Source organism: Filicampus tigris, chromosome 21, assembly GCF_054856515.1.
Source record: "Filicampus tigris isolate MCC_2025a chromosome 21, RoL_Ftig_1.0, whole genome shotgun sequence".
In the NCBI taxonomy this organism is placed as follows: domain Eukaryota; kingdom Metazoa; phylum Chordata; class Actinopteri; order Syngnathiformes; family Syngnathidae; genus Filicampus; species Filicampus tigris.
In genome coordinates, this window is record NC_141237.1 from 615001 (window position 1) to 638783 (window position 23783).

Genomic DNA, 23783 nt, shown 5'->3' on the forward strand with positions numbered 1-23783 from the left:
TCAATAAGAGCAAAAACATTTTTTTCTAGATCTTCTTAAAAGAGCCAAAAAGTGTTTTTTTTCTAGAAATTAGAGCCCAAAACTTTTTTTTCTAAATCTTCTTTAAGAGCGAAAAAGTGTTTTTTTTCCTAGATATTAGAGCCCAAAACTATTTTTCTAGATCTTCTTAAAAGAGCAAAAAAGTTTTTTTTTCTAGATATTAGAGCCCAAAACTTTTTTTCTAGAGCTTCAATGAGAGGAAAAAAACTATTTTTTCTAGATCTTCTATAAGAGCAAAAGTGTTTTTTTTCTAGAAATTAGAGCCCAAAACCTTTTTTTCTAGATCTTCTATAAGAGCGAAAAAGTGTTTTTTTTCTAGAAATTAGAGCCCAAAACTTTTTTTTCTAGATCTCCTTTAAGAGCGAAAAAGTGTTTTTTTTCTAGATATTAGAGCCCAAAACTATTTTTCTGGATCTTCTATAAGAGCAAAAAAGTGTTTTTTCTAGATCTTCTATAAGAGCAAAGATCCAAGAGCCCAAAACTTTTTTTTCTAGATCTTCTTTAAGAGCGAAAAAGTGTTTTTTTTTCTAGATATTAGAGCCCAAAACTTTTTTTCTAGATCTTCTTAAAAGAGTAAAAAAGTTTTTTTTCTAGATATTAGAGCCCAAAACTTTTTTTCTAGAGCTTCACTAAGAGGAAAAAAACTATTTTTTCTAGATCTTCTATAAGAGCAAAAGTTGTTTTTTCTAGAAATTAGAGCCCAAAACTTTTTTTTCTAAATCTCCTCTAAGAGCGCAAAAGTGTTTTTTTTCTAGATATTAGAGCCCAAAACTATTTTTCTAGATCTTCTTTAAGAGCAAAAAAGTGTTTTTTTAGCAAAAAAGTGTTATTTTTTTCTAGAAATTAGAGCCCAAAACTTTTTTTTCTAGATCTCCTTTAAGAGCGAAAAAGTGGTTTTTTTTCTAGATATTAGAGCCCAAAACTATTTTTCTAGATCTTCAATAAGAGCAAAAAACTTTTTTTCTAGATCTCCTTTAAGAGCGAAAAAGTGTTTTTTTTCTAGAAATTAGAGCCCAAAACTTTTTTTTCTAGATCTCCTTTAAGAGCGAAATAGTTTTTTTTTCTAGATATTAGAGCCCAAAACTATTTTTCTAGATCTTCAATAAGAGCAAAAAACTTTTTTTCTAGATCTTCTTTAAGAGCGAAAAAGTGTTTTTTTCTAGATATTAGAGCCCAAAACTATTTTTCTAGATCTTCTTAAAAGAGCAAAAAAGTGTTTTTTTCTAGATATTAGAGCCCAAAACTTTTTTTCTAGAGCTTCAATAAGAGGAAAAAAACTATTTTTTCTAGATCTTTTTTAAAGATCAAAAAGTGTTTTTTTTCTAGATATTAGAGTCCAAAACTATTTTTCTGGATCTTCTATAAGAGCAAAAAACTTTTTTCTAGATCTTCTATAAGAGCGAAAAAGTGGGGGTTTTTTCTAAAAATTAGAGCCCAAAATTTTTTTTCGAGATCTTCTATAAGAGCGAAAAAGTGTTTTTTTTTTCTAAAAATTAGAGCCCAAAACTTTTTTTCTAGATCTTCTTTAAGAGCAAAAAAGTTTTTTTCCTAGATATTAGAGCCCAAAACTATTTTTCTAGATCTTCTTAAAAGAGTAAAAAAGTGTTTTTTTCTAAATATTAGAGCCCAAAACCTTTTTTTCTAGATCTTCTATAAGAGCGAAAAAGTGTTTTTTTTCTAGAAATTAGAGCCCAAGACTTTTTTTTCTACATCTTTAAGAGCGAAAGTGTTTTTTTTCATAGATATTAGAGCCCAAAACTATTTTTCTAGATCTTCTTAAAAGAGTAAAACAGTGTTTTTTTCTAGATATTAGAGCCCAAAACCTTTTTTTCTAGAGCTTCTATAAGAGCGAAAAAGTGTTTTTTTTCTAGAAATTAGAGCCCAAAACTATTTTTCTAGATCTTCTATTAGAGCAAAAAAAGTTTTTTTCTAGATCTTCTCTAAGAGCAAGTTTTTTTTTCTAGAAATTAGAGCCCAAAACTTTTTTTTCTAGATCTCCTTTAAGAGCGAAAAAGTGGTTTTTTTTCTAGATATTAGAGCCCAAAACTATTATTCTAGATTTTCTATAAGAGCAAAAAAGGTTTTTTTCTAGATTTTCTTAAAAGAGCAAAAAAGTTTTTTTTTCTAGAAATTAGAGCCCAAAACTATTTTTCTGGATCTTCAATAAGAGCAAAAAAACTTTTTTTTCTAGATCTTCTTTAAGAGCCAAAAAGTGTTTTTTTTCTAGAAATTAGAGCCCAAAACTTTTTTTTCTAGATATTAGAGCCCAAAACTATTTTTCTAGATCTTCAATAAGAGCAAAAAACTTTTTTCTAGATCTTCTATAAGAGCGAAAAAGTGGGGTTTTTTTCTAAAAATTAGAGCCCAAAATTTTTTTTCTAGATCTTCTATAAGAGCGAAAAAGTGTTTTTTTTTTCTAAAAATTAGAGCCCAAAACTTTTTTTCTAGATCTTCTTTAAGAGCAAAAAAGTTTTTTTCCTAGATATTAGAGCCCAACACTTTTTTTTCTAGATCTTCTTTAAGAGCGAAAAAGGGTTTTTTTTCTAGAAATTAGAGCCCAAAACTATTTTTCTAGATCTTCAATAAGCGCAAAAATACTTTTTTTCTAGATCTTCTTTAAGAGCCAAAAAGTGTTTTTTTTCTTGAAATTAGAGCCCAAAACTTTTTTTTCTAGATCTTCTTCAAGAGCGAAAAAGTGTTTTTTTTCCAGATATTAGAGCCCAAAACTATTTTTCTAGATCTTCAATAAGCGCAAAAATACTTTTTTTCTAGATCTTCTTTAAGAGCAAAAAAATGTTTTTTTTCTAGAAATTAGAGCCCAACACTTTTTTTTCTAGATCTTCTATAAGAGCAAAAAAGTGTTTTTTTTTTCTAAAAATTAGAGCCCAAAACTTTTTTTTCTAGATCTTCTTTGAGAGCGAAAGTGTTTTTTTTCTAAATATTAGAGCCCAAAACTACTTTTCTAGATCTTCAATAAGCGTAAAAAACCTTTTTTTCTAGATCTTCTTTAAGAGCGAAAAAGTGTTTTTTTTCTAGATATTAGAGCCCAAAACTATTTTTCTAGATCTTCAATAAGAGCAAAAAAAACTTTTTTTCTAGATCTTTTTTAAAGAGCAAAAAGTGTTTTTTTTCTAGATATTAGAGTCCAAAACTATTTTTCTGGATCTTCTATAAGAGCAAAAAACTTTTTTCTAGATCTTCTATAAGAGCGAAAAAGTGGTTTTTTTTTCTAAAAATTAGAGCCCAAAATTTTTTTTCTAGATCTTCTATAAGAGCGAAACAGTGTTTTTTTTTCTAAAAATTAGAGCCCAAAACTTTTTTTCTAGATCTTCTTTAAGAGCAAAAAAGTTTTTTTTCTAGAAATTAGAGACCAACACTTTTTTTTCTAGATCTTCTTTAAGAGCGAAAAAGTTTTTTTTTTCTAGATATTAGAGCCCAATACTATTTTTCTAGATCTTCAATAAGCGCAAAAATACTTTTTTTCTAGATCTTCTTTAAGAGCCAAAAAGTGTTTTTTTTCTAGAAATTAGAGCCCAAAACTTTTTTTTCTAGATCTTCTTCAAGAGCGAAAATGTGTTTTTTTTCCAGATATTAGAGCCCAAAACTATTTTTCTAGATCTTCAATAAGCGCAAAAATACTTTTTTTCTAGATCTTCTATAAGAGCAAAGAAGTGTTTTTTTTCTAGAAATTAGAGCCCAAAACTTTTTTTCTAGATCTACTTTAAGAGCGAAAGTGTTTTTTTCTAGATATTAGAGCCCAAAACTATTTTTCTAGATCTTCAGTAAGAGCAAAAAACTTTTTTTCTAGATCTTCTTAAAAGAGCAAAAAAGTGTTTTTTTTCTAGAAATTAGAGCCCAAAACTATTTTTCTGGATCTTCAATAAGAGCAAAAAAACCTTTTTTTCTAGATCTTCTTATAAGAGCAAAAAAGTTTTTTTTTTCTAGAAATTAGAGCCCAAAACTATTTTTCTAGATCTTCAATGAGAGCAAAAAAAAATTTTTTCTGGATCTTCTATAAGAGCAAAAGTTTTTTTTCTAGATTTTCTATAAGAGCAAAAGTGTTTTTTTCTAGAAATTAGAGCCCAAAACTTATTTTTTCTAGATCTTCTTTAAGAGTGAAAAAGTGTTTTTCTTTCTAGATATTAGAGCCCAAAACTATTTTCCTAGATCTACTATAAGAGCAAACAACTTTTTATCTAGATCTCCTATAAGAGCAAAACGTTTTTTTCTAGAAATTAGAGCTCAAAACTTTTTTTTCTAGATCTTCTATAAGAGCAAAAAACTTTTTATTCTAGAAATTAGAGCCCAAAACTTTTTTCTAGATCTTCTATAAGAGCAAAAAAGTTTTTCTCTAGAAATTAGAGCCCAAAACTTTTTTCTAAATCTTCTATAAGAGCAAAAAAGTATTTTTTCTAGAAATTAGAGCCCAAAACTTTTTTCTAGATCTTCTATAGGAGCAAAAAGTTTTTTTCTAGAAATTAGAGCCCAAAACTTTTTTCTAGATCTTCTATAAGAGCAAAAAAAATGTTTTCTAGAAATTAGAGCCCAAAACATTTGTTTTCTAGATCTTCTATAAGAGCAAAAGTTTTTTTTCTAGAAATTAGAGCCCAAAACTTTTTTTTCTAGATCTTCTTTAAGAGCGAAAAAGTGTTTTTTTTCTAGATATTAGAGCCCAAAACTATTTTTGTAGATCTTCAATAAGCGCAAAAAAACTTTTTTCTAGATCTTTTTAAAGAGCAAAAAAGTGTTTCTTTTCTAGATATTAGAGTCCAAAACTATTTTACTAGATCTTCTATAAGAGCAAAAAAATTTTTTCTAGATCTTCTATAAGAGCGAAAAATTGGTTTTTTTTCTAGAAATTAGAGCCCAAAACTTTTTTTTCTAGATCCTCTTTAAGAGCGAAAAAGTGGTTTTTTTCTAGATATTAGAGCCCAAAACTATTTTTCTAAATCTTCAATAAGCGCAAAAAACTTTTTTTTCTAGATCTTCTTTAAGAGCAAAAAAGTGATTTTTTTCTAGAAATTAGAGCCCAAAACTTTTTTTTCTAGATCTTCTTTAAGAGCAAAAAAGTGATTTTTTTCTAGAAATTAGAGCCCAAAACTTTTTTTTCTAGATCTTCTTTAAGAGTGAAAAAGTGTTTTTTTTCTAGATATTAGAGCCCAAAACTATTTTTCTAAATCTTCAATAAGCGCAAAAAACTTTTTTTCTAGATCTTTTAAGAGCAAAAAAAGTGATTTTTTTCTAGAAATTAGAGCCCAAAACTTTTTTTTCTAGATCCTCTTTAAGAGTGAAAGTGTTTTTTTTCTAGATATTAGAGCCCAAAACTATTTTTCTAAAGCTTCAATAAGCGCAAAAAACTTTTTTTTTAGATCTCCTTTAAGAGCGAAAAAGTGGGTTTTTTTCTAGATATTAGAGCCCAAAACTATTTTTCTAGATCTTCAATAAGTGCAAAAAACTTATTTTCTAGATCTTCTTTAAGAGCCAAAAAGTGTTTTTTTTCTAGAAATTAGAGCCCAAAACTTTTTTTCTAGATCTTCTTTGAGAGCGAAAGTGTTTTTTTTCTAAATATTAGAGCCCAAAACTACTTTTCTAGATCTTCAATAAGCGTAAAAAACCTTTTTTTCAAGATCTTCTTTAAGAGCGAAAAAGTGTTTTTTTTCTAGATATTAGAGCCCAAAACTATTTTTCTAGATCTTCAATAAGAGCAAATAACCTTTTTTTCTAGATCTTTTTTAAAGAGCAAAAAGTGTTTTTTTTCTAGATATTAGAGTCCAAAACTATTTTTCTGGATCTTCTATAAGAGCAAAAAACTTTTTTCTAGATCTTCTATAAGAGCAAAAAAAGTGGGGTTTTTTTTTCTAAAAATTAGAGCCCAAAACTTTTTTTTCTAGATCTTCTATAAGAGCGAAAAAGTGGGGTTTTTTTCTAAAAATTAGAGCCCAAATTTTTTTTTCTAGATCTTCTATAAGAGCTTAAGTGTTTTTTTTTTCTAAAAATTAGAGCCCAAAATTTTTTTTCTAGATCTTCTATAAGAGCTTAAAAGTGTTTTTTTTTTCTAAAAATTAGAGCCCAAAACTTTTTTTCTAGATCTTCTTTAAGAGCAAAAAAGTGTTTTTTTTCTAGAAATTAAGAGCCCAAAACTTTTTTTTCTAGATCTCCTTTAAGAGCGAAAATGTGTTTTTTTTTTTCTAGATATTAGACCCCAAAACTATTTTTCTAGATCTTCAATAAGCGCAAAAAAAAGGTTTTTTCTAGATCTTTTATAAGAGCAAAAAGGTTTTTTTTCTAGAAATTAGAGCCCAAAACTTTTTTTCTAGATCTACTTTAAGAGCGAAAGGTTTTTTTTCTAGATATTAGAGCCCAAAACTATTTTTCTAGATCTTCAGTAAGAGCAAAAAACTTTTTTTCTAGATCTTCTTAAAAGAGCAAAAAAGTTTTTTTTTCTAGAAATTAGAGCCCAAAACTATTTTTCTGGATCTTCAATAAGAGCAAAAAACTTTTTTTCTAGATCTTCTTATAAGAGCAAAAAAAATGTTTTTTTCTAGAAATTAGAGCCCAAAACTATTTTTCTAGATCTTCAATAAGAGCAAAAAAAAAATTTTTCTAGATCTTCTATAAGAGCAAAACGGTTTTTTTCTAGATTTTCTATAAGAGCAAAAGTGTTTTTTTCTAGAAATTAGAGCCCAAAACTTATTTTTTCTAGATCTTCTTTAAGAGTTAAAAAGTGTTTTTCTTTCTAGATATTAGAGCCCAAAACTATTTTCCTAGGTCTTCAATGAGAGCAAAAAACTTTTTTTCTGGATCTTCAATAAGAGCAAAAAAGTGTTTTTTTTCTAGATATTAGAGCCCAAAACGTTTTTTTTTCTAGAAAGTAGAGCCCAAAACTTTTTTTCTAGAAATTAGAGCCCAAAACTTTTTTTTCTAGATCTACTATAAGAGCAAACAACTTTTTATCTAGATCTCCTATAAGAGCAAAACGTTTTTTTCTAGAAATTAGAGCTCAAAACTTTTTTTTCTAGATCTTCTATAAGAGCAAAAAACTTTTTATTCTAGAAATTAGAGCCCAAAACTTTTTTCTAGATCTTCTATAAGAGCAAAAAAGTTTTTTTCTAGAAATTAGAGCCCAAAACTTTTTTCTAGATCTTCTATAGGAGCAAAAAGTTTTTTTCTAGAAATTAGAGCCCAAAACTCTTTTATCTAGATCTTCTATAAGAGCAAAAAAGTTTTATTCTAGAAATTAGAGCCCAAACATTTTTTTTCTAGATCTTCTATAAGAGCAAAAAAGTTTCTTTCTAGAACTTAGAGCCCAAAACCTTTTTTTTCTAGAACTTAGAGCCCAAAACTTTTTTCTAGATCTTCTATAAGAGCAAAAAAAATTTTTTCTAGAAATTAGAGCCCAAACATTTTTTTTCTAGATCTTCTATAAGAGCAAAAAAGTTTCTTTCTAGAACTTAGAGCCCAAAACCTTTTTTTTCTAGAACTTAGAGCCCAAAACTTTTTTTTCTAGATCTTCTATAAGAGCAAAAACATTTTTTTCTAGAAATTAGAGCCCATAACTTTTTTTTCTAGATCTTCTATAAGGGCAAACAACCTTTATTTCACACGCGAGCTGCGGTCTGCAGCAGCAGCAGCAGATGTCGCGCTGACCTCTGCCGTCCAATTTTCCAGGACAGCAGATCACCGCCTTCTTTATTTGCCGCCTGCAACCGGGGCTCGCCCTCACACCGCCGACCTCTGTCCGTCCGTCCGTCCGTCCGTCCGTCCTTCCTTTCTTGCGTCCGCCTGGTTGGCCGTAAACACAGCAGGAAGCCTCACCTCATCAGGGAAGAGAAACGGAGAAAAAAAATGCATTAAAGAAAAACTCTCTCTGCCAAATATTTGCCACTCTTGGAGCCCTTTCGCTTTGGTGTGTGCCGTGTTTACATTTCAATGACCCGCGGTCAGTGTCAGGAGGCAGCACGTGTGGCCCTGACTCGTCGGGCCTGATAACATGCCGCCGCAAAAAAAGGGGGGGGGGGGAAAAAAAGGCCCTCGCGGGACGGCGCACACCGGATCGTGCCGGCTTGGACAATAACCGAGTACTTTTTGTGCGTACTCTCACTTTGGCGCCGCAGCGCGTCACATTTTTGGAGTTCAAGAGAAAAGTTGCTTTCGGGAATGCGTCCTGCCAATCGGATTGGGCTTCGCAAGAACACCTCGCCTACTTTCTCTGCGATGTTAGCCGTTCTACGCAAAGGGCAAATTGAATGCAGCCGGCCGCAGTGCAAGGGAAGCGCCGGCGCGCTCCCGCTCCTCTCCGGCGCGCTCCCGCTCCTCTCCGGCACCAAAGCGCAAGGCGACCTTTTGCACACCTCCCCAAAGATCGCCCACACAGGAAAGGCGGCCGCTCGGCGGGGCAAATGCCCATTCCGGGGGAAAGCGGCGGCGCCGGCCGGGCCATTTTTTGCTCAGGCGGACGGCAAGGCCTTAGGTCAGGGGTCGGCTCAACGTGTGCCACGTGCTTTTGACTGCATCCCTCAGAGTGGGCCGCTTCAGGGGTACGCCGGAAAGAGCGCGCCCTCCCGGCTGGCCGGACCAAACAGAAATGTTTCTTTCATGAAAGCATCCAACTTGTAATGAAAACAGACGACTTTGGTTGTTTTGTAAGTGTGGGCATTCCCAAACGCTAGGTGGCCCGCTGGCCTGACGCAGAGGCGGCACGTGGGGGCAACGCTTTCTAGGGGCCGGCTGGGCGCGGGGCAGTCCGACCCCAACGGAGGCTAAACAACAAGGTCGGGAAACTTCCGCAAGCCCAAGCTCATTCACTGCCTTGACGTGCTCTCACACACTCACTCACTCACACACACACACCCGCACACACACTCGAAGGCTTTCCGCCTCAAAGAGAGGGCCTTTGAGGACGTTCTCTTCAAGAAGAGACTTGCTTCTTTTTCTCGTGCGTCCTTGCAAATACGAACCTTTGAAAAACGACCATTTAGTTCTATTTTTCTTGAAGGAAAAAAAAAATGTCCATCTCAAGAAAAGCTACGAAGACTTTTTGTTCTCAGAAACGTCCAAGCTTTTTGGGGAAGTTGATGGCTTTTTTTTTGTTTTTTAACTAAGACAATAAAAATATGAGTCATTCCTCAAACCAAAATCTCTCTCATTTATTTTTCTCTCCCACCATGCAAACTTGTGCCGATGGCAAGAGAAGCGCCACGCAGCCGCTCGTGCGCACGCACCAAACGGACATTAAACATTAACCGCGTCCAACTCGGCGCGCCGCCGACCCGCTGCCGGGACTCCGCCCTCGCCGGGTCAAAGGTCGCGTGAGGGGCCCGGCGCGTCGATAACACGGCAAACACGTGAGGCGGCCCTTTGATTAGTTGCACCTGCGCAATCCGTTGCCCGCTTGCTTGCCGACATTTGGTGCGTCCGCGCTGACTTCAGTCAACGCAGCGTTCATTTTCAACAAAAGTCCAAACTTCTTTTCCACACGGTCCTCCTGCCACTGAAAGTGTCAAATTGAGCGTTCATGCCGGCGTTGCAGTGCACCAGAGGGCCCTGTCATCCCAAGTTTCCAAGAGAGAAAAGCTCTTTTTGTCCCTGGAACAAATTTGTTGCATTTCCATTCCTTTCAACGGTGGGAACGCCAGCGTTTGGACTTCCGAGAAGCAGTTCAAGTGGATGGCGCTTGCGCGCGTCCAGTAGCCGGCGGCTGCGCGTCCGAGCTTCAGCGTGGAGCCAAAAAAGGAGGCGTGGCTGGCCGCAACAGCTGAGGCGGCGGGCCATCGGGCCGGCGCCGTTCCCGGCTCGCCAGCGCCCAACCCTCAAGCGCATTTTGGGAAGCTGCCACCATTTTGCACAGGGACGGACCAGTGCGAGTGCGTGGGGAGGGGGGGCAACAGCTGCGGGTCTCCGTCTGAGGTGGGGGGGGGGGGCGGCGCCCCAATTCCTGACTGACTGATTGATGGCACGCCGAATAAAAAGTGAAAGTAGGATGTGAGCTGCAAGTGCAAAAAATAACTTGAACTCTCCTAGCTTGTTTTTTGAGGGGAGTGGGGGGTCAATAAAAAAGGGAGCGCTTGTGCCTGGGAGGCGGGTCTTCGCACGATGACATCACTCTGACAAGCACGTCCGGTTGCTTTGTAGAATTTGTCACCTCAAGTTGATTGGGGAGCCGCGTTTGCAGCCGGCGGCTGACGCAGACTTTGGATCTCATTACGACTTTGCTCTCTCAATTTGTCATTTGGTTTCCAACAGACTTTGGTGATCTGCTTCGACTTCCACTTGGATTAGCGACTTTGACGACTTTGAGTTTGTTGACACCGTCCCAATGTGACCCGGCCAAGAGCTGAGCTGCGGCCAGCCGCCAATCCGGCCCACCGCCCCCAAAAAAACAACAACAGGGTCACAACAACTGGAATCAAATTTCCTGAATGTTGAACAAGCGTTGACTCAGCAAGTAACAGCATCATTTCAACACAAATGAAATGTGAAGACGCGTTGCGCGTTGCGGTCGTCCTTTCAAAAGTGCCGCAGTACCGCCCCGCGACGTCCAAGAAGAAGAAGGAGAAGAAGAAGGAGAAGAAGAAGAAGAAGGGAAAAAAAAAAAGACAATTGGCACATTGGCTGCTGGAAGTCGGCCCAAAATATTTGCCCTTCAGGCGTGTGTTTGGAAACGAGTCATCCAGACCAAAGGGGCTCCTCAGAGGGACTTTTGATGGCATTTGACTTCTGTCATCTTTGCTGCTGTAACGCTGAAAATTTCCCCACTGTGGGATCAATAAAGGCCTTCTTATTCTTATTCTTATTTGATCGATGCAAATGTCCTCTCTCAATCTGACTCTGTGCTTTCCCCTTTGTCATCACGGCAGCCTTTCAAGTCTTCGCAGGTGGATGTTGTGATGTAAATGCGCAAGACTTTCCCACTCTTGAGGTGACTCAACGCCTACAAGAAGCATTTGCGGATAAAGGCCGCGCCCACGCACGTGACGACAAACCTCGTCGGAGCCCGAGACAATGAAGAGATGAGCGCCGCGCGTTCAGCTTCTATCGCAATTGAAATTGCACCTTTAGTGACCCGGGGGGGGTCAGTTGACAGGCATCAAAGGGCAAATGTAAAAAAGGTCTAACGATGCCGTTTGGCCCCGCCCCCAACGAGCTTCGAGGGAGCTTGACACCGCTCGCTTGTTAATGACTAAACCTGGCTGGTGGATGTCCGCGGGGGTGGGGGGGTTGTACCGCCTTCTTACTTATCAGATGACGCTCGCAGTTTTTCTGTGGACGGGGGCACTTCCTGATGACCTTTGAACCACTCGGCGGGTGGGCCGACGACAAGACGCAGAAAACGCGCGACAAAGATGAAGAGAGGAAAAAGGCAATTGAGTTCAAAAATAAGTAAATAAAAACAGAGAAGGACCGAGAGGCCGACGTAGACAAAGACGCCGGACAGAGGCCAACGAGAAGACATTGATGGAGAAGGACTTAGAAAAAAAAAAGAAAGCAACGTTTACGTCGATGAAGGACAGACGACGATGAGCCAGAAGCCGGCGGAAAAGAGCAAGACCGAGACCAAGCGGGCAAAGAAGGACAAGCGCGAAGATGGCCAGGATCAAGACCGAGGAAGGAAGGACGGAGAAGAAGAAGATGAGCGAAATTTGGAAGGTGACCACGCTCGAGGAAAACAGCAACAAGAAGACCAAAAAGGGAAGACCGAGGCAAGAAAAGGCGGTCGAAGCGAGCCGCTTGCAAACGTTTGGCCACGTCTCAGCTTCAACGCCGGCCGGCCGGCACCGCCTCCTTCCTTTGGTTTTCTGGGGGTCAGCCAACCAAGAGAACCGGGCGCTATCTCGCACCTCCGGCAGCGCGCAAAGAGGAAGCTGACGTTTGAATTTGCCCAAGACGTGACAAGCGTCGTTCCGGGAGGACGCCTTGCCACCGCGGCAACATTGGCGAGACGCTAGCCACCTTTGGCCGATCCAAAAGAAAAGACCATCATCGGCTGACGCTTTGTCTTCACGCAAGCCGGCCAAGCGGCGGCCGGCGGCGAGTCCTTCGGGAAGCGCTTGCAAGTTGACATTTCAAGGCGGCGCATTTGCGAACGAAGCCTCGGGGGAGGTCGGGCGGACGCAAAGTCGGCAGCGAGGCCAGCAAACGGACGGCCAAGAGGGGCGCGCGTTTCCTCCGGGCACTTCCCGCTGTCAAGTCGCACGCTTGAGCGCATCACCTTGGCTTTTTTGCTCGCCGCACGAAAATGAACCCAAGTTTGCAATTTCAAACAAAAGAAAAAGACACTCTTTTTTGCCACGTTTATCAGTATGAGCTGAACGGCGTGAGGGAGAAAGAAAAAAACAAAAACCAACGGCGGCTCACCCGAGGGAAAATTGGAGACATTTGTTTAAAACATCTTTTCAAACGGGGGCGACGCATTTGCAGCCCTTTGCGGCCGAGTCGGGCTGCGCTCAAAACTCTGCTGCTCTTTGGGATGGGCCCCGAAGGCAACGCCAGACTTTGCTCACAAGCCGCAGGTCGCTTTGGGACGACGAAGCGATCAGCCGGACTTTGTCGAACTCAAAGTAAAACAATTGCCATTGTCTCCGTTTGGAGCTGCGCGGCGGATTTTGCGCATTGGTCAAGAGGCTGCCAAAGCGGAGCAGCCGTCGACACTTGCTCGTTTGTTGGCCCCGCCCCTTTAACAAGCGCAGCGTGACAGTTGTAACACGTGCAAACCGCAAAGCGCCCGCGGCGCGGGGCCAATTCGGGGTGCCGGCGGCTCGGCTCCGAGAAAGGGGGAAGTGGCGACTATTTCGAGAAAAGTGAAAAAAGGAAACAGGCAGCTTACGCCGAGCCAGAGTTCCGTGACGACGGCGGCGGTGAAAACCCCTCGCCGCCGCTTTGCATCCAGTCGCCCCCGAACCTGAAAGCAGAGAGAGGGGGGAAAAAGAAAAAAAAGGCTTGATTTGACGCCACTTTCACAGCGTCACCCGCCGTGGCGCTCGTCACGTGTGCCGCTGCGGGCCTCTTTTGACTGCCGAATGGCTTCTCGTCACGCGCGACCGTTTCTCAAAGGCCAACGACAGACGTCAGACAAGAAGGAGTGGTGAGGGCCTGAAACATGTGGACTGTTTCCAGTTGGCTCCAAATCGTTACTCCGTCGCTACAAGAGTTGGCGATTCATTTGATAATCGATGAGTTGTAATCGCGCTGTTGCTGTTGATTAAAGCGGTGGTCATAAATGGATGAATTTGACACCCCCAAACAGGCGCGTGCATGCAAAGCGGTCGAGGAGGCAGATTTGGATCCCGTTACCAGATGACTCATTTCAAGCGTCGCCGGCTCGGATGGGCCGCGCGTGACGACGGGCGGGGCTGTTAAACGATATGACTGTCGGGGGGAGGGGGCCGCTAACAAGTCCAACCAGCTGGCGAGCGTGCCCACGACGCATCGCTCACGTGACCTCGGACGAGCCGGCCGGCCCGCCGGCCCCGCGCCGATACTATGACGGGGACACTTTTTTTGGGGGGGGATCGGAAGCGGCGAACGGCGGCAGTCCAACTATGCGGCTCGCGTCCTCATCGTGCTACGTGGCGCGCTAACTTCACATTTGCAACTTTCTGCAGGTTGTCATCCGGCGGCCGCGCAAAAACGCCACCGAAGGGATTTGCCACGACTTTGGGCTGCAACGGACTGCGATCCGAACGATCGCAATTGTGCGAATGGAAATTGACGAGGATTCAATTTCCGCGTTTGGCCGCAACGTCCATCGGACAACGTGCAAAAACGTTGATTGTGCTTTTGTTGATTGTGGACGCTGACGCAGAGGTAATCGGTCAGCTGTCAGGGTGGCTATTTACAGATGACAGACGCTCAGTTGGAAGGAACCATTTATCGATTATCAAAGTTGTCGTCGATTACAATGCCACAATCAGTCTTCAATTACTCAATAAATGTTTCAATGAGTTTTATTCTAACCTGCGCAACATTTTAGGCGGCTCGCACTGGAACCCCCTCAACTCGGCCATAATCTTGGGCGAGGGTTGGCGGGACGCTCGGTCCTAACCGGAGCGATTTCCATCGGCCGGCGCAGAGGACGACAACCGGCTGCGCCGCGTGACAAAGCGGACGCGGGGCCGGCCGCGCGTGCGTGCGTGCGTTGATACGCTCTCGGCAAAACGTGGTCATGGGGGGCGGGGGGTTCGGCCCATCCGGTGCGGAAGCGGCAGGGCAAGCCGGTCACTTGGCGCCGCCTGGCTCCAAGGTCGCGACCTCCACCGGAGCTCATGGGCCACGTGAATTTCACACAGCTGCCGGCAGACCAACAAGACTGCCGGCTAGGCGGCCCACAATGGCAAGCGGTGCGAGCCGCTACGCCGTGGCGGCGGCTGAGACCCTTTGCCACCTCTGCCGGCTGCTCCCGTTTTGCGGACGCGCAGCGGCAGCCTGATGCAAAGGCAACCTTTTGGAGAAGGCCTCTTCCCGCGCCTCCTTTTGAGTGGCGGGAAGGAGGAGGCCGCCGGGCCACGCCAGCGTACTCGCTTTTCTCGGGAGGCGATGGAAAGTGACAGCTGGCGCCGTGTCAAGGGGGGGGAAGGTGGCGAAAGAAAGCCTGGCCGGCGTGGCTCTTTCCCACAAGGAGCCAGTCAAGTGGTGCCAGCTGCCGTGAGAGGCGGGGCCGGCGAAAGCTCGCCCCTCCAGCTGAGGGTTGTAAATTCGCCGCGGCCAAGACGCGCGCGGCGGCCTTGGACAGGTGCGGCTCCGGAAGGAGCCAAACAACGGCGGCCCTTCAACGGCGCCGGCCGCCGCACTCGTGGAAGCCAAAATGTCAGCGCGGGCCGGGAATCGAGTCCGCCGGCGAACCCGATTTTCCCAAACACTTTGTGACACCAAAGGCAAAATCAAAGATTCTAAACAATTGACTGGCAATAAGCCACAATTGCCCAGTGCTGATGTCTTGCCAAAGATTTTTTTTCAATCCATGTTTCCGCCTCATTTTATTTTTTTTTTTTTTTCGCCTTTGTACTCATTTGGGTCCAATTGGGCTTTTATGACAAGAACATTTCCTGCTGGATCCCCCAGCGAGGCACAAAATGAGCAACATTTTTCAAGCGGCGATTGGTCCCTAACCCCCGGCAATAGCAAAATGAATCATTTCAGCCTTTTCGAACTTCGTTTAACTTCAAATCGGCCACGGCCTCAACGAACCAGAAGTAGCGCAGACCCCGGGGACCGAGAGTTACAAAAATAAAATAAAACGTTGGAACAGAGAGTGCGGGCGGTGGTGCGCAAGGTGAGCAGAGAGCAACGATTAGGCGGGCTCTTGCCAATCGGCGATTCATCCATTTTTGACATATTTCCACGCTTTGTTTGACGTGACGTGCGGACGAAGGTTCCCAAAGTGACGCTCCCTCAGGGGCCGGGGGGAGGCAACAGTGCTGACGCGGCGTGAAAAGAGGCCGTGTGCGCATTTACACTTGGCCGCGGACCAAAGAGATTAAAGCGCCTGAGCGCGCCGCCCGCAAAACAAACCAAAAAAAAAGACAACGACGCGCCGTCTCACCAGCCGACAGAAGAACGGCAAGCGGCAAGCGCGACCAGCGCAAAAACTTCTCCCAAAATGGCCCAAAGTACGTCTGGACATTCTCAGCTTAGCGACCGCAACAAGCCAAACGATCGAATTCGGACTGAACTCGGTCGGTGTGACAGATAATATGAACGCATCCTGGTTTAACAAAAAAAAAAAAAAAAAGGCCGGCGGTCAGCCGATGGCGTCTCTGAGCCGAGCGCCTTACGCTGTTGGATAACAAGCGTGCCGTCGGGCTTTACTTCCGATGAACCCGATGACTGAAACGAGTGACGCGCGCGCGCGCTTCCATCAATGGCCCAAATTTCTCTGCAGCGGCGCAACCGCGGCCAAAGGAATGAAACGTCACGCTCGTGTCGACCACGACGTCCTCAGAGAGCGAGAAAGACCATTGGGGCGGCTGCGTCATCCATTCCGGACAGCAAAGTCACACGCAAAGGCACATCTGGAAGACGCTTTGAAAGATTCCCCGAAAATGGGAGACAGTGCCAAACAAGGAGGGAAAACACGGCTCAGTTCAAAGTCTTTTTTTTTTGGGGGGGGGGGGGGGGGGGGGCGCGTCAGCAAATGTTCCCCCGTAAAAGCTGCTGTAACAACGTCCCGATAGATTGACGTTGCTGAACTGAGTTTGCACCAATCACGGCACCGCGGATCACGCTTTCAAAGCACGCCCGAGTTTGAAGCTGCCATTTCAGACCCCTCCAGCCAGTGACACATCCAAACAAAACGTGCGCTGGCCGAGCCCACCCACCGTGAGCGGACACAAGAACCCACCGAGGCCAGCAATTTGATTACATGTGGCTCTTTCAGGACCATTTTGGCCACTTTCGCACAAGAACATGTCATTTGGTCGACATGCCTCCAATGAGGCGACCCGCAAAAACGCCATGCGGGAAAGCAACCGGAAGGCCGCCATTTTGCTTTACTGCGTTCATTTCAGACTTTTTGTCGCATTAATATGGTGACTCCCACCCTGCGTGTCAAGTGGACATTTGTTCTGAAAAAGCCCAAAGGAGTTGGCAGGCCAGGAGCACGACGACACGACACGACACGAAGAGCGGCGTGCGCGCAACAAGAATCGTGTTGTGCCAGCCAGGCCGTGCGACGGTTCGGCGCCATGAACAATTTGTGCACGAATTGGGCAGCTTTACAAATGTAAATGTCCGCCGACATCAGTCACGTCTTACAATGACAACGTCGTCACGGTGGGCCGCTCTTACCGTCGCCTTGTCTTCAAAAACATGACAAATGGAGTCCTGTTCGCGTTGTTTAACGGCAGACACAATCAAGCTCCGCAAGTGTCCAGATCGTATCGGCGTCCTTCGCGCCTGCTGATGACGTCACGCGCTATGATAGATAGATAGAGATATATATATATATATATTTCTGTAATACATTTCTTTGCCTCTATGTTTGCCACCCCCGGCTGTTGTGTTTGTATGTTCTGAGTTACTACATAAAAAATAAAATAAAATAACGAACATTGCTGCTACTTTTGCGACGATCGTCCTTCGGTCGGCCTTCGGTCATCGCCGACCTGCCGACGGAAGACGTCGCGTCACCGTTTCGCGGCTTTCGGAATCGGATTGCGGTGAATAGTTATTCGGAGGGAAAACACCTTTTATTAAGAAATACTTTACATTATATACAGTACATACAATCTTGCAGCCCGAGTCAACCACAAAATTGTTGCCAGTTCGGCAGGAGAAGCAAGCCAAGTGGGCGAGGCTAGCATCGTCGCGTGTATGTACAATACATGTATCGAAGTTCCAATACAGTATACTGTACTTTTTTTCACTAGTTACAATGCAGCCCTGCGTGCATTATTCCTAGCAACAAGTCGCCTCCGGGAAATTGAAGCAGAGCAATTGAATGTGTCTACCTAACTAGCTGGAAATAAAATGTTGGAATAAAAGCAAACGTGTTGATGATGTTCTTCAATGGACAACAGAGCAGTTATGATGGAGCCTGCGTGGACTCTGCCTAGCGAAAACTCCCCCACTGTCGATGGTGCAGCAGTGATGCGAGGGCACGTTCACTTTGAAAGTGTCGGCTGAGCTCCACGTGAGGCTTTTTGTCAGTGTGGCGTCGCGGATCGTGTCGTGTCGTGTCGTGTCGTGCCGTGCCGTGTCGTGCCGTGTCGTGCCGTGTCGTGTCGTGTCGTGTCGTGCCGTGCCGTGCCGTGTCCGCTAGCGCCGTGTTGTGAGAGCGTTTTGACGCGTGGCAAGAAAACGGGCTGAAAATCTTGGAAAGAAACTGTTGCTTTTATATTTCAAAAAGGAAATCTAGGAAGAGAATGCAAAAAACAAACACAGGGTCTGAACATCCAGACAATTGAGATCCAAAAATACATTTTCTTAGGAAATATTAATTATATACAAAAACATAGAAAAGAAATGGTATTTTATTTTGGGCGCCTGCTGTGTGCAGCGTGGGCCCCATTTTTCCTTCTATTTTCTTAATAAAAATAAACTTTAAATATCTGAACTTCAATTGAGGCAGTTTGAACATTGAAATCAAAGGAGATTCCAAACATCTTTTTTCCCCTCAGCATTTGCAACGACTGCACAGTACAGCCCGCGTAAAAAAGACAAACGGACGAACGCGGCCATCAAGCCGGCTGGCGGCGCAGCGCCGAGAGTTTGTGCGCGAGGAGCTGCCCCCGCCGCCTCAGCTGCTCCTTGAGCGACAGCAGGCGGCGCTCGTCGGCCTGCATGCCTCGCACGCACTCGGCCGCCTTCTTGAGGATCAGCACCTTGGCCGCCTTGTGGTTGTCGGCCACGTCGGGGATCTGGTCGCGCAGCGCCAGGAAGCTCAGCTTGAGCTCGTTGCGGCGCTGGCGCTCCAGCACGTTGTGAGTGCGCCGCTTGTCGTGCTCCTCCCAGTCCGGCGGGCTGGAGCACTTGCGGTTGACGCTCATCTGCCTCGGCACGCCGCTCTGGCTGCCGCCTCCGCACCCTGCGGGCCAAACGGGGGACCATCGGTTTCCACGGAAGAAAAACGACAACAAAAGAGAGGGAGGGGGGAAAGAAACCTTGGATAAGGATGGATGGAAGACTGATCGATCGACCGACCGACCGACCGACCCGACCGACCGAGCCAGACAGACAGACAGACAGACAGACCCAGGGCCGATGTTGCGCCTTTTCGAGCGGCGGCCCTCAGGGGGCCCCCCCATGAGCCACCTTATGTTGGCCCGGTCACAAACGCTACTGGCCCCGTAGATTCCTGTTTTCAGTCATGATTGCGATCGTTCAAGACTTTTTGATGGTATTATTTCCGTGTCGTCGTTTGGCATGGAAAATAAGCAAGTGTGCCGACTTTCTATATTATTGAGGACTTGTCTGTTGGCCCGCTCGGGCCAGCTCTGTCAAGGTCTGAGAGAGCGCCACATTGGCCATCGGGCTAACCATTAACGTCGGACAATTGCTCCATTTTGTTTTCACGCCACTCGCATGGCGATGTCGCGACAAATTTGGCATGAAATGTGGTTTTCTGTTAAAAGTCGTCGGAATTTCGCTGTCAAGCGTTAATTGTGCACGTTTGCTCCAATTAGGTGGTGTGCAAGTGATCCTACCTCCGCCGGCGTCCATCTTGAGCCTCTTGCCCGCCGGGTGCGGGGAGGGAGGGTGCGCGGCGTAGTTGTGTTGCTGAGTGGACACGTGGCAGCGTTGGAGCACCAGGGGGCCGTCGCACGACCAGTCGCAACGCTTCACCGCCTGCCGCTTCTCCACCGTCACCACGTCGATCTCCTCCTCATCCTCTTGGCCGTCATCCACTTCCGCCACCTCATCATCATCACCATCATCATCATCATCATCATCATCTGCAAAAAAAAAAAAAAACAAGACCGACATTAGACTTGGCAATCAAGGAGCCGTTGAGCAAGGCACCGAACTACCCTGACATCCCGACTGAATCATTTTATCAAATATTTCAAGATATTTACAACAACAAATAATAATATTGGACATTCAATAGTCATACAAATATTTGTAAAAAAAAATACATAAAATAGATTAAACTAGCAAAGATAAGTACACAAATTGAAAACAAAATATAGATATTTTTAAAATCATACAAAACGTGCATATTTTATAAATTGCTGAATACATTTAAACATTACTTAAAACTTAATTTACAGTACATAAAAATTAAAATCACACACACACACACACATATATATATTTAAACTGATGAGTACAGTACATTGACGCATAATACAAACGATCCTTTAATATTTTTTCTTCTTAATAATCAATAATTTTATATAAATATAAAGAATATTTTTCGGTCACAAAATGCTTGGCCATTTAAAAAGCTAAAAAACAAACAAAATGGAGCTAAACGTTGTCTCTAGCTCAGCGTGAAAGCGGCGTGTGAACTATTCTTAATGCAGCTGTGCAGGTACTTTCGAGAAGACCCCTGCTGTGTGGCAGCAGTGCTTTGGTGACGTCCAGCAATATTTGGGGCGGGGTCTGCAGCATTGCACATATCCAATTGCATATCCCTTTTACTTCCTGGAAGGACAAAGACGTCCTTGGAACTCCCCCAACATGAAAAAAAACATTCCTGGAACTGCACCTCTGCTAGACAGTTACGTTTACCGTAAAAAAAAGGACAATATGGCAAAAGTGCATCAAACTCGCTGATCATTAAAAAAATCAAAAAAGACAGCCCGCTCGGAATGGGCCCACGCTCCCTCAGTTTGGCAACTTGCGCGTAAAAAGGTCATCGTGACACTGACGATGCCAATGATTCCCTACCTGAGTCGCTGCTACTGCTGCTGCCACTGTTGGGCGGCGTGTCCAGCCCCAGGTGCTGGGCGGGCGGCTCGCCCTGCTTGGGGGTCTCGGCCACCGGGTAGGGGAAGACCACCGACGGGTCGATGCACTCGGACGCCGCCGTGTTGAGGTCCTGCAGGTAGCTGCTGCTCAGCCTCCAGGCCGCGTCGGCGGCGGGCCCCGTCGAGCCGGCTTCCGAGGCGGCAGACTGCGGAGAAGCATCCGCCGAGGGGGCGGCGGTTGCGATTGCGCTTGCGGGACTGCCAGCGGCGGCGGCGTCGGTGGCGGTGGCGGTGGCAGTGGCGGCGGCTGGACAGGCGGCTGGACAGGCGGCTGGGCAGGCGGCTGGGCAGGCGGCTGGGCAGGCGGCTGGGCAGGCGGCTGGGCAGGCGGCTGGGCAGGCGGCTGGGCAGGCGGCTGGGCAGGCGGCTGGGCAGGCGGCTGGGCAGGCGGACGAGTCCCTCCGGGCGGCGTGCAGCGAGGCCAGCTGCTCGGACACCACCTTCTTGAGCTTGGCTGCGGCCGAGAAGCCGCTCCACATGCAGTCCTGGATGATGATGGATTGGAGGAAGGTCTGCGAGTAGTCGGCGTCGTCGCCCAGGAACTCGCTGACCATCTCCAGCTGGTCGGCGGTGGACGGGTAGTGCGAGCCTGAGAGCGACGGCCGCCGGCTGGGCGACAGCGGCGGCGTGGGCAGAAGCTCGAACTTCTTCCAGATGTCCTCGCTGGGCGCCGGGGGCTGCGGCTGCTGCGGGTAGAAGTCCTCCTCCGAGTGGTCGTAGTAGAAGTAAGGCTGCAGCGAGTCGTAGTCGTAGTCGTAGTTCCGGCTCGGCAGAGCGGAGCTGAGCGGCATGGTGGCGGGGCGCCGCGCCGCGCGGAGGCTTCACGCTAGGCGGCCGACAACACGGACGTTAGTTCAAGTCGCAAAACATTCGAAAGGTGACGAGCCGAGCTGCAGGTGTCCGCTTCGCACTTCCCGTCTTACCTGTGTTGCTTTCAACAAGTCGCAAAACAAATGAAGGTTAAAATGCGTCCTTGGGCGTCCCCCGCGGACATGAACTCGGCGCGGCCGGGTGAAGACGACGCATATGCGGTGGCGGTGGCGGTGGCGGCGGGCGGCGTTGGCGGCGGCGGGCGGCGTTGCAGCGAACGAAACGGCCTGCAAGCGCCTCGCGAGCTCCACGCTGATAGTTGCTTTGAGAATCACATCCGAGCCCGCGGCACAGAGGATTATAACCAGCCGCGTCACTCCTTTGACTCACCGCCTCCTCCGCCTGGCCACTCACCCCAGCTCCTCCCTCCCTCCTTCACGAAAATGTTACCGCGAAATCGACGAATTAATGTTCACCTCACTCCGACCTCCTTCGTGTGTAACGCTCAACACCAATTTCGACGTAAAAATCTTACGTTTTATGAGCTTTTTCGGGGTACTATCTGACGTAGTGCGTCAGGTACAAGTAGGACGTTACGTATCATGGGCGCGGCCATACATAGTGGAGTGGCGGCTCCATTGACTGGAGGCTCGCAATATTATCTCATATTAATGGGGTGTGGAAAATGGATATCGTTCGATTCATATTACGGCCACGCTCGGTAATATTAAACACGGGCTCGTTATTAAATCACCCAAAGTTATTTTGACACCAAAATAAGACGTATCGCGGATTGCTTTTAAACCGAGCATTTCCAAGCGAACAGGTGTGTCGGTGCAGAAATGGAAGCGTTACCTGGCAAAAGACGTCCGTGTCGGCCGGCCGACCTCGCCCGCCCGCACGCCAGACGGATTGTCGCTAATCAACCGCAAGGAGGAATTCAAGCAAAGCGGGCGTGCAAAGTGTCGCAGTTTTGGAACACCGCGAGTTGACAGCGACCCCAATTCAAAACAGAAATGAGATTTGGCGGCCTTGGAGCTTCCCCTGGAGTCATCTGCCCGCTACTGCAACAAGCACATGATTCAACCGCTTTCCTCCTCTCCTTCATAGCATGTTTTGCCTTCCTACTACCCTTCCATCATTCATCCTTGTTTCGGCCCTTCTTCCCTTCCTTCCTACATCCTTCTTTTTATACCTTACTCCTTTCAATTCTTCCCTCGCTCCTTACAACACGTTTCCTTTCCTCATTTCTTCCTCCCTTGTTTCCTTTCAAATAATCGTTGTTGCCTTCCTCTTTTCCTTCATTCCTTTTTGCCATTTCACTTTTCTTGTATTACATTTGAGATTATTTTTATTCGTCGTTCATTTCCGATTCATACATTTACATAAATGAATGAATCTGAGCTCACTTTAGCCCCACAAGTGGCTCCAAACATTGAAAACAGCCCTGCGTGTGATGCGGCGGCACCAAATTGGTCAAATCTGAAATATTGCTGAGCCAGCGTCCAATCCAATCCAAACAAAACGGTGTTGCTAGGCGGCTTGCACTTGACTCCCTCCACTCAAGCAAGTGATTTTCAGTGTGGCGCAAGTGCGCCCTCTTGTGGTACACTAAAGAATCACTGGGCGAGTTTCACCAAGAAAATGTTCTGCTTTTCAGTAGGATCCCATGTTAAAAAAAGGTCTTCTTTTGAAATGTTTTCCCCCAAAGGAAAAGTTGTCTTCCAAGAAAACAGATACGTCATCATTTTTATTAAAGGAGCAAATAAATACATATTACTATGATTGAAAAAATCTCTAGGGGAAAAAAAAAAGTACTGTATAAGAACAAGTACAATTTGAGGATTTTATTAGAGAAACTGTTTTCAACAAGGTCTTAACATTACAAAATAACGTCTGATTTGATCCCGGCTCCGGCCTCCCTGCGTGGAGTTTCTCCGGGTACTCCGGTTTGCTCCCACATTCCAAAAACATGCATGGTAAGTTGATTGGACACTCTGAATTGCCCCTAGGTGTGATTGTGAGTGCCGATGTTTGTTTGTCTCTGTGTGTCCTGCGATTGGCTGGCAGGGGGTCAATTCAGGGTGTCCCCCGCCTACTGCCCGAGGACAGCTGGGATAGGCTCCAGCACGCCCGCGACCCTTGTGAGGAGAAGCACTACAGAGAATTGAAGGATGGATGTTTTCTTTTAAGCGTACTGTTCATGTTGTAACAGTGGCTTTGGTGATAAAGCGCGAGCATGACAATTGGCGAGCACATGTGAGCAACCGCGGCAACAAAAGCCGCACGTGATGGTTTGATCATCGTGATCGGAACCAGCCACGCCCAGACACTAATTAGTCATCGCCAATCGCCAATGCTTCAAGACTTCATCGGGTGTGCAGCAAACCGCCACTAGATGTCAGCCTTCATCTGCGTCAACGCTCATCTCGACTGGACTCGCCTTGCCAGTTTTGACTTGAGTCTGGCATCATCAGTGACGCTTTTTGATACGTAACTCATCTTCAATGTAGCAGGTTTTTTTGG

The 23783-nt window shown here is 45.1% G+C and overlaps 1 protein-coding gene and 1 long non-coding RNA gene across 6 annotated transcripts in view; both read right to left on the bottom strand.

Annotated features, from left to right (window-relative positions):
• LOC147127035 (uncharacterized) overlaps positions 1–17125 on the bottom strand; it is a 19162-nt gene extending 2037 nt beyond the window's left edge. Inside the window, exons 1-4 of one of the 3 annotated variants that reach the window (XR_015084124.1) lie at positions 17084–17124; positions 16822–16948; positions 12863–12937; positions 7687–7854 (exon numbers count right to left, since the gene is read on the bottom strand). This is a non-coding gene — a long non-coding RNA (uncharacterized LOC147127035). Of the gene's footprint in view, positions 1–7611; positions 7855–12862; positions 12938–16821; positions 16949–17083 lie in introns of those variants that run through there. The other 2 variants (XR_015084123.1, XR_015084122.1) reach the window with 2 other exon arrangements.
• A 721-nt stretch (positions 17126–17846) lies between these two features.
• On the bottom strand, positions 17847–22845 carry myca (MYC proto-oncogene, bHLH transcription factor a). Of its 3 annotated transcripts, XM_086021570.1 has the most exons (5): positions 21371–22106; positions 20751–21273; positions 20368–20702; positions 19179–19427; positions 17847–18559 (listed from the first exon to the last, which is right to left on the bottom strand). In XM_086021570.1, the coding sequence occupies exons 2-5, from the start codon at positions 21236–21238 to the stop codon at positions 18213–18215; spliced, it is 1419 nt and encodes a 472-aa protein (XP_085877696.1). In that variant the 5' UTR covers positions 21239–21273; positions 21371–22106; the 3' UTR covers positions 17847–18212. The 3 variants fall into 3 exon arrangements, with proteins under 3 accessions (XP_085877696.1, XP_085877694.1, XP_085877693.1); XM_086021568.1 differs by lacking the exon at positions 21371–22106 and adding an exon at positions 22113–22845 and having other exon boundaries at positions 20368–21273; XM_086021567.1 differs by having other exon boundaries at positions 20368–21273.
• Between the last annotated feature and the right edge of the window lie 938 nt (positions 22846–23783).

What these genes read in the sequence shown, in the direction of transcription:
- myca (XM_086021568.1), bottom strand. Translation starts at nt 21,238, where the DNA reads ATGCCGCTCAGCTCCGCTCTGCCGAGCCGGAACTACGACTACGACTAC. An exon ending in CAGCAGTAGCAGCGACTCAG is followed by an intron (nt 19,428 to 20,367) that starts GTAGGGAATCAT and finishes TTTTTTTTGCAG; the next exon opens with ATGATGATGATGATGATGAT. An exon ending in CAAGATGGACGCCGGCGGAG is followed by an intron (nt 18,560 to 19,178) that starts GTAGGATCACTT and finishes TTTGGCCCGCAG; the next exon opens with GGTGCGGAGGCGGCAGCCAG.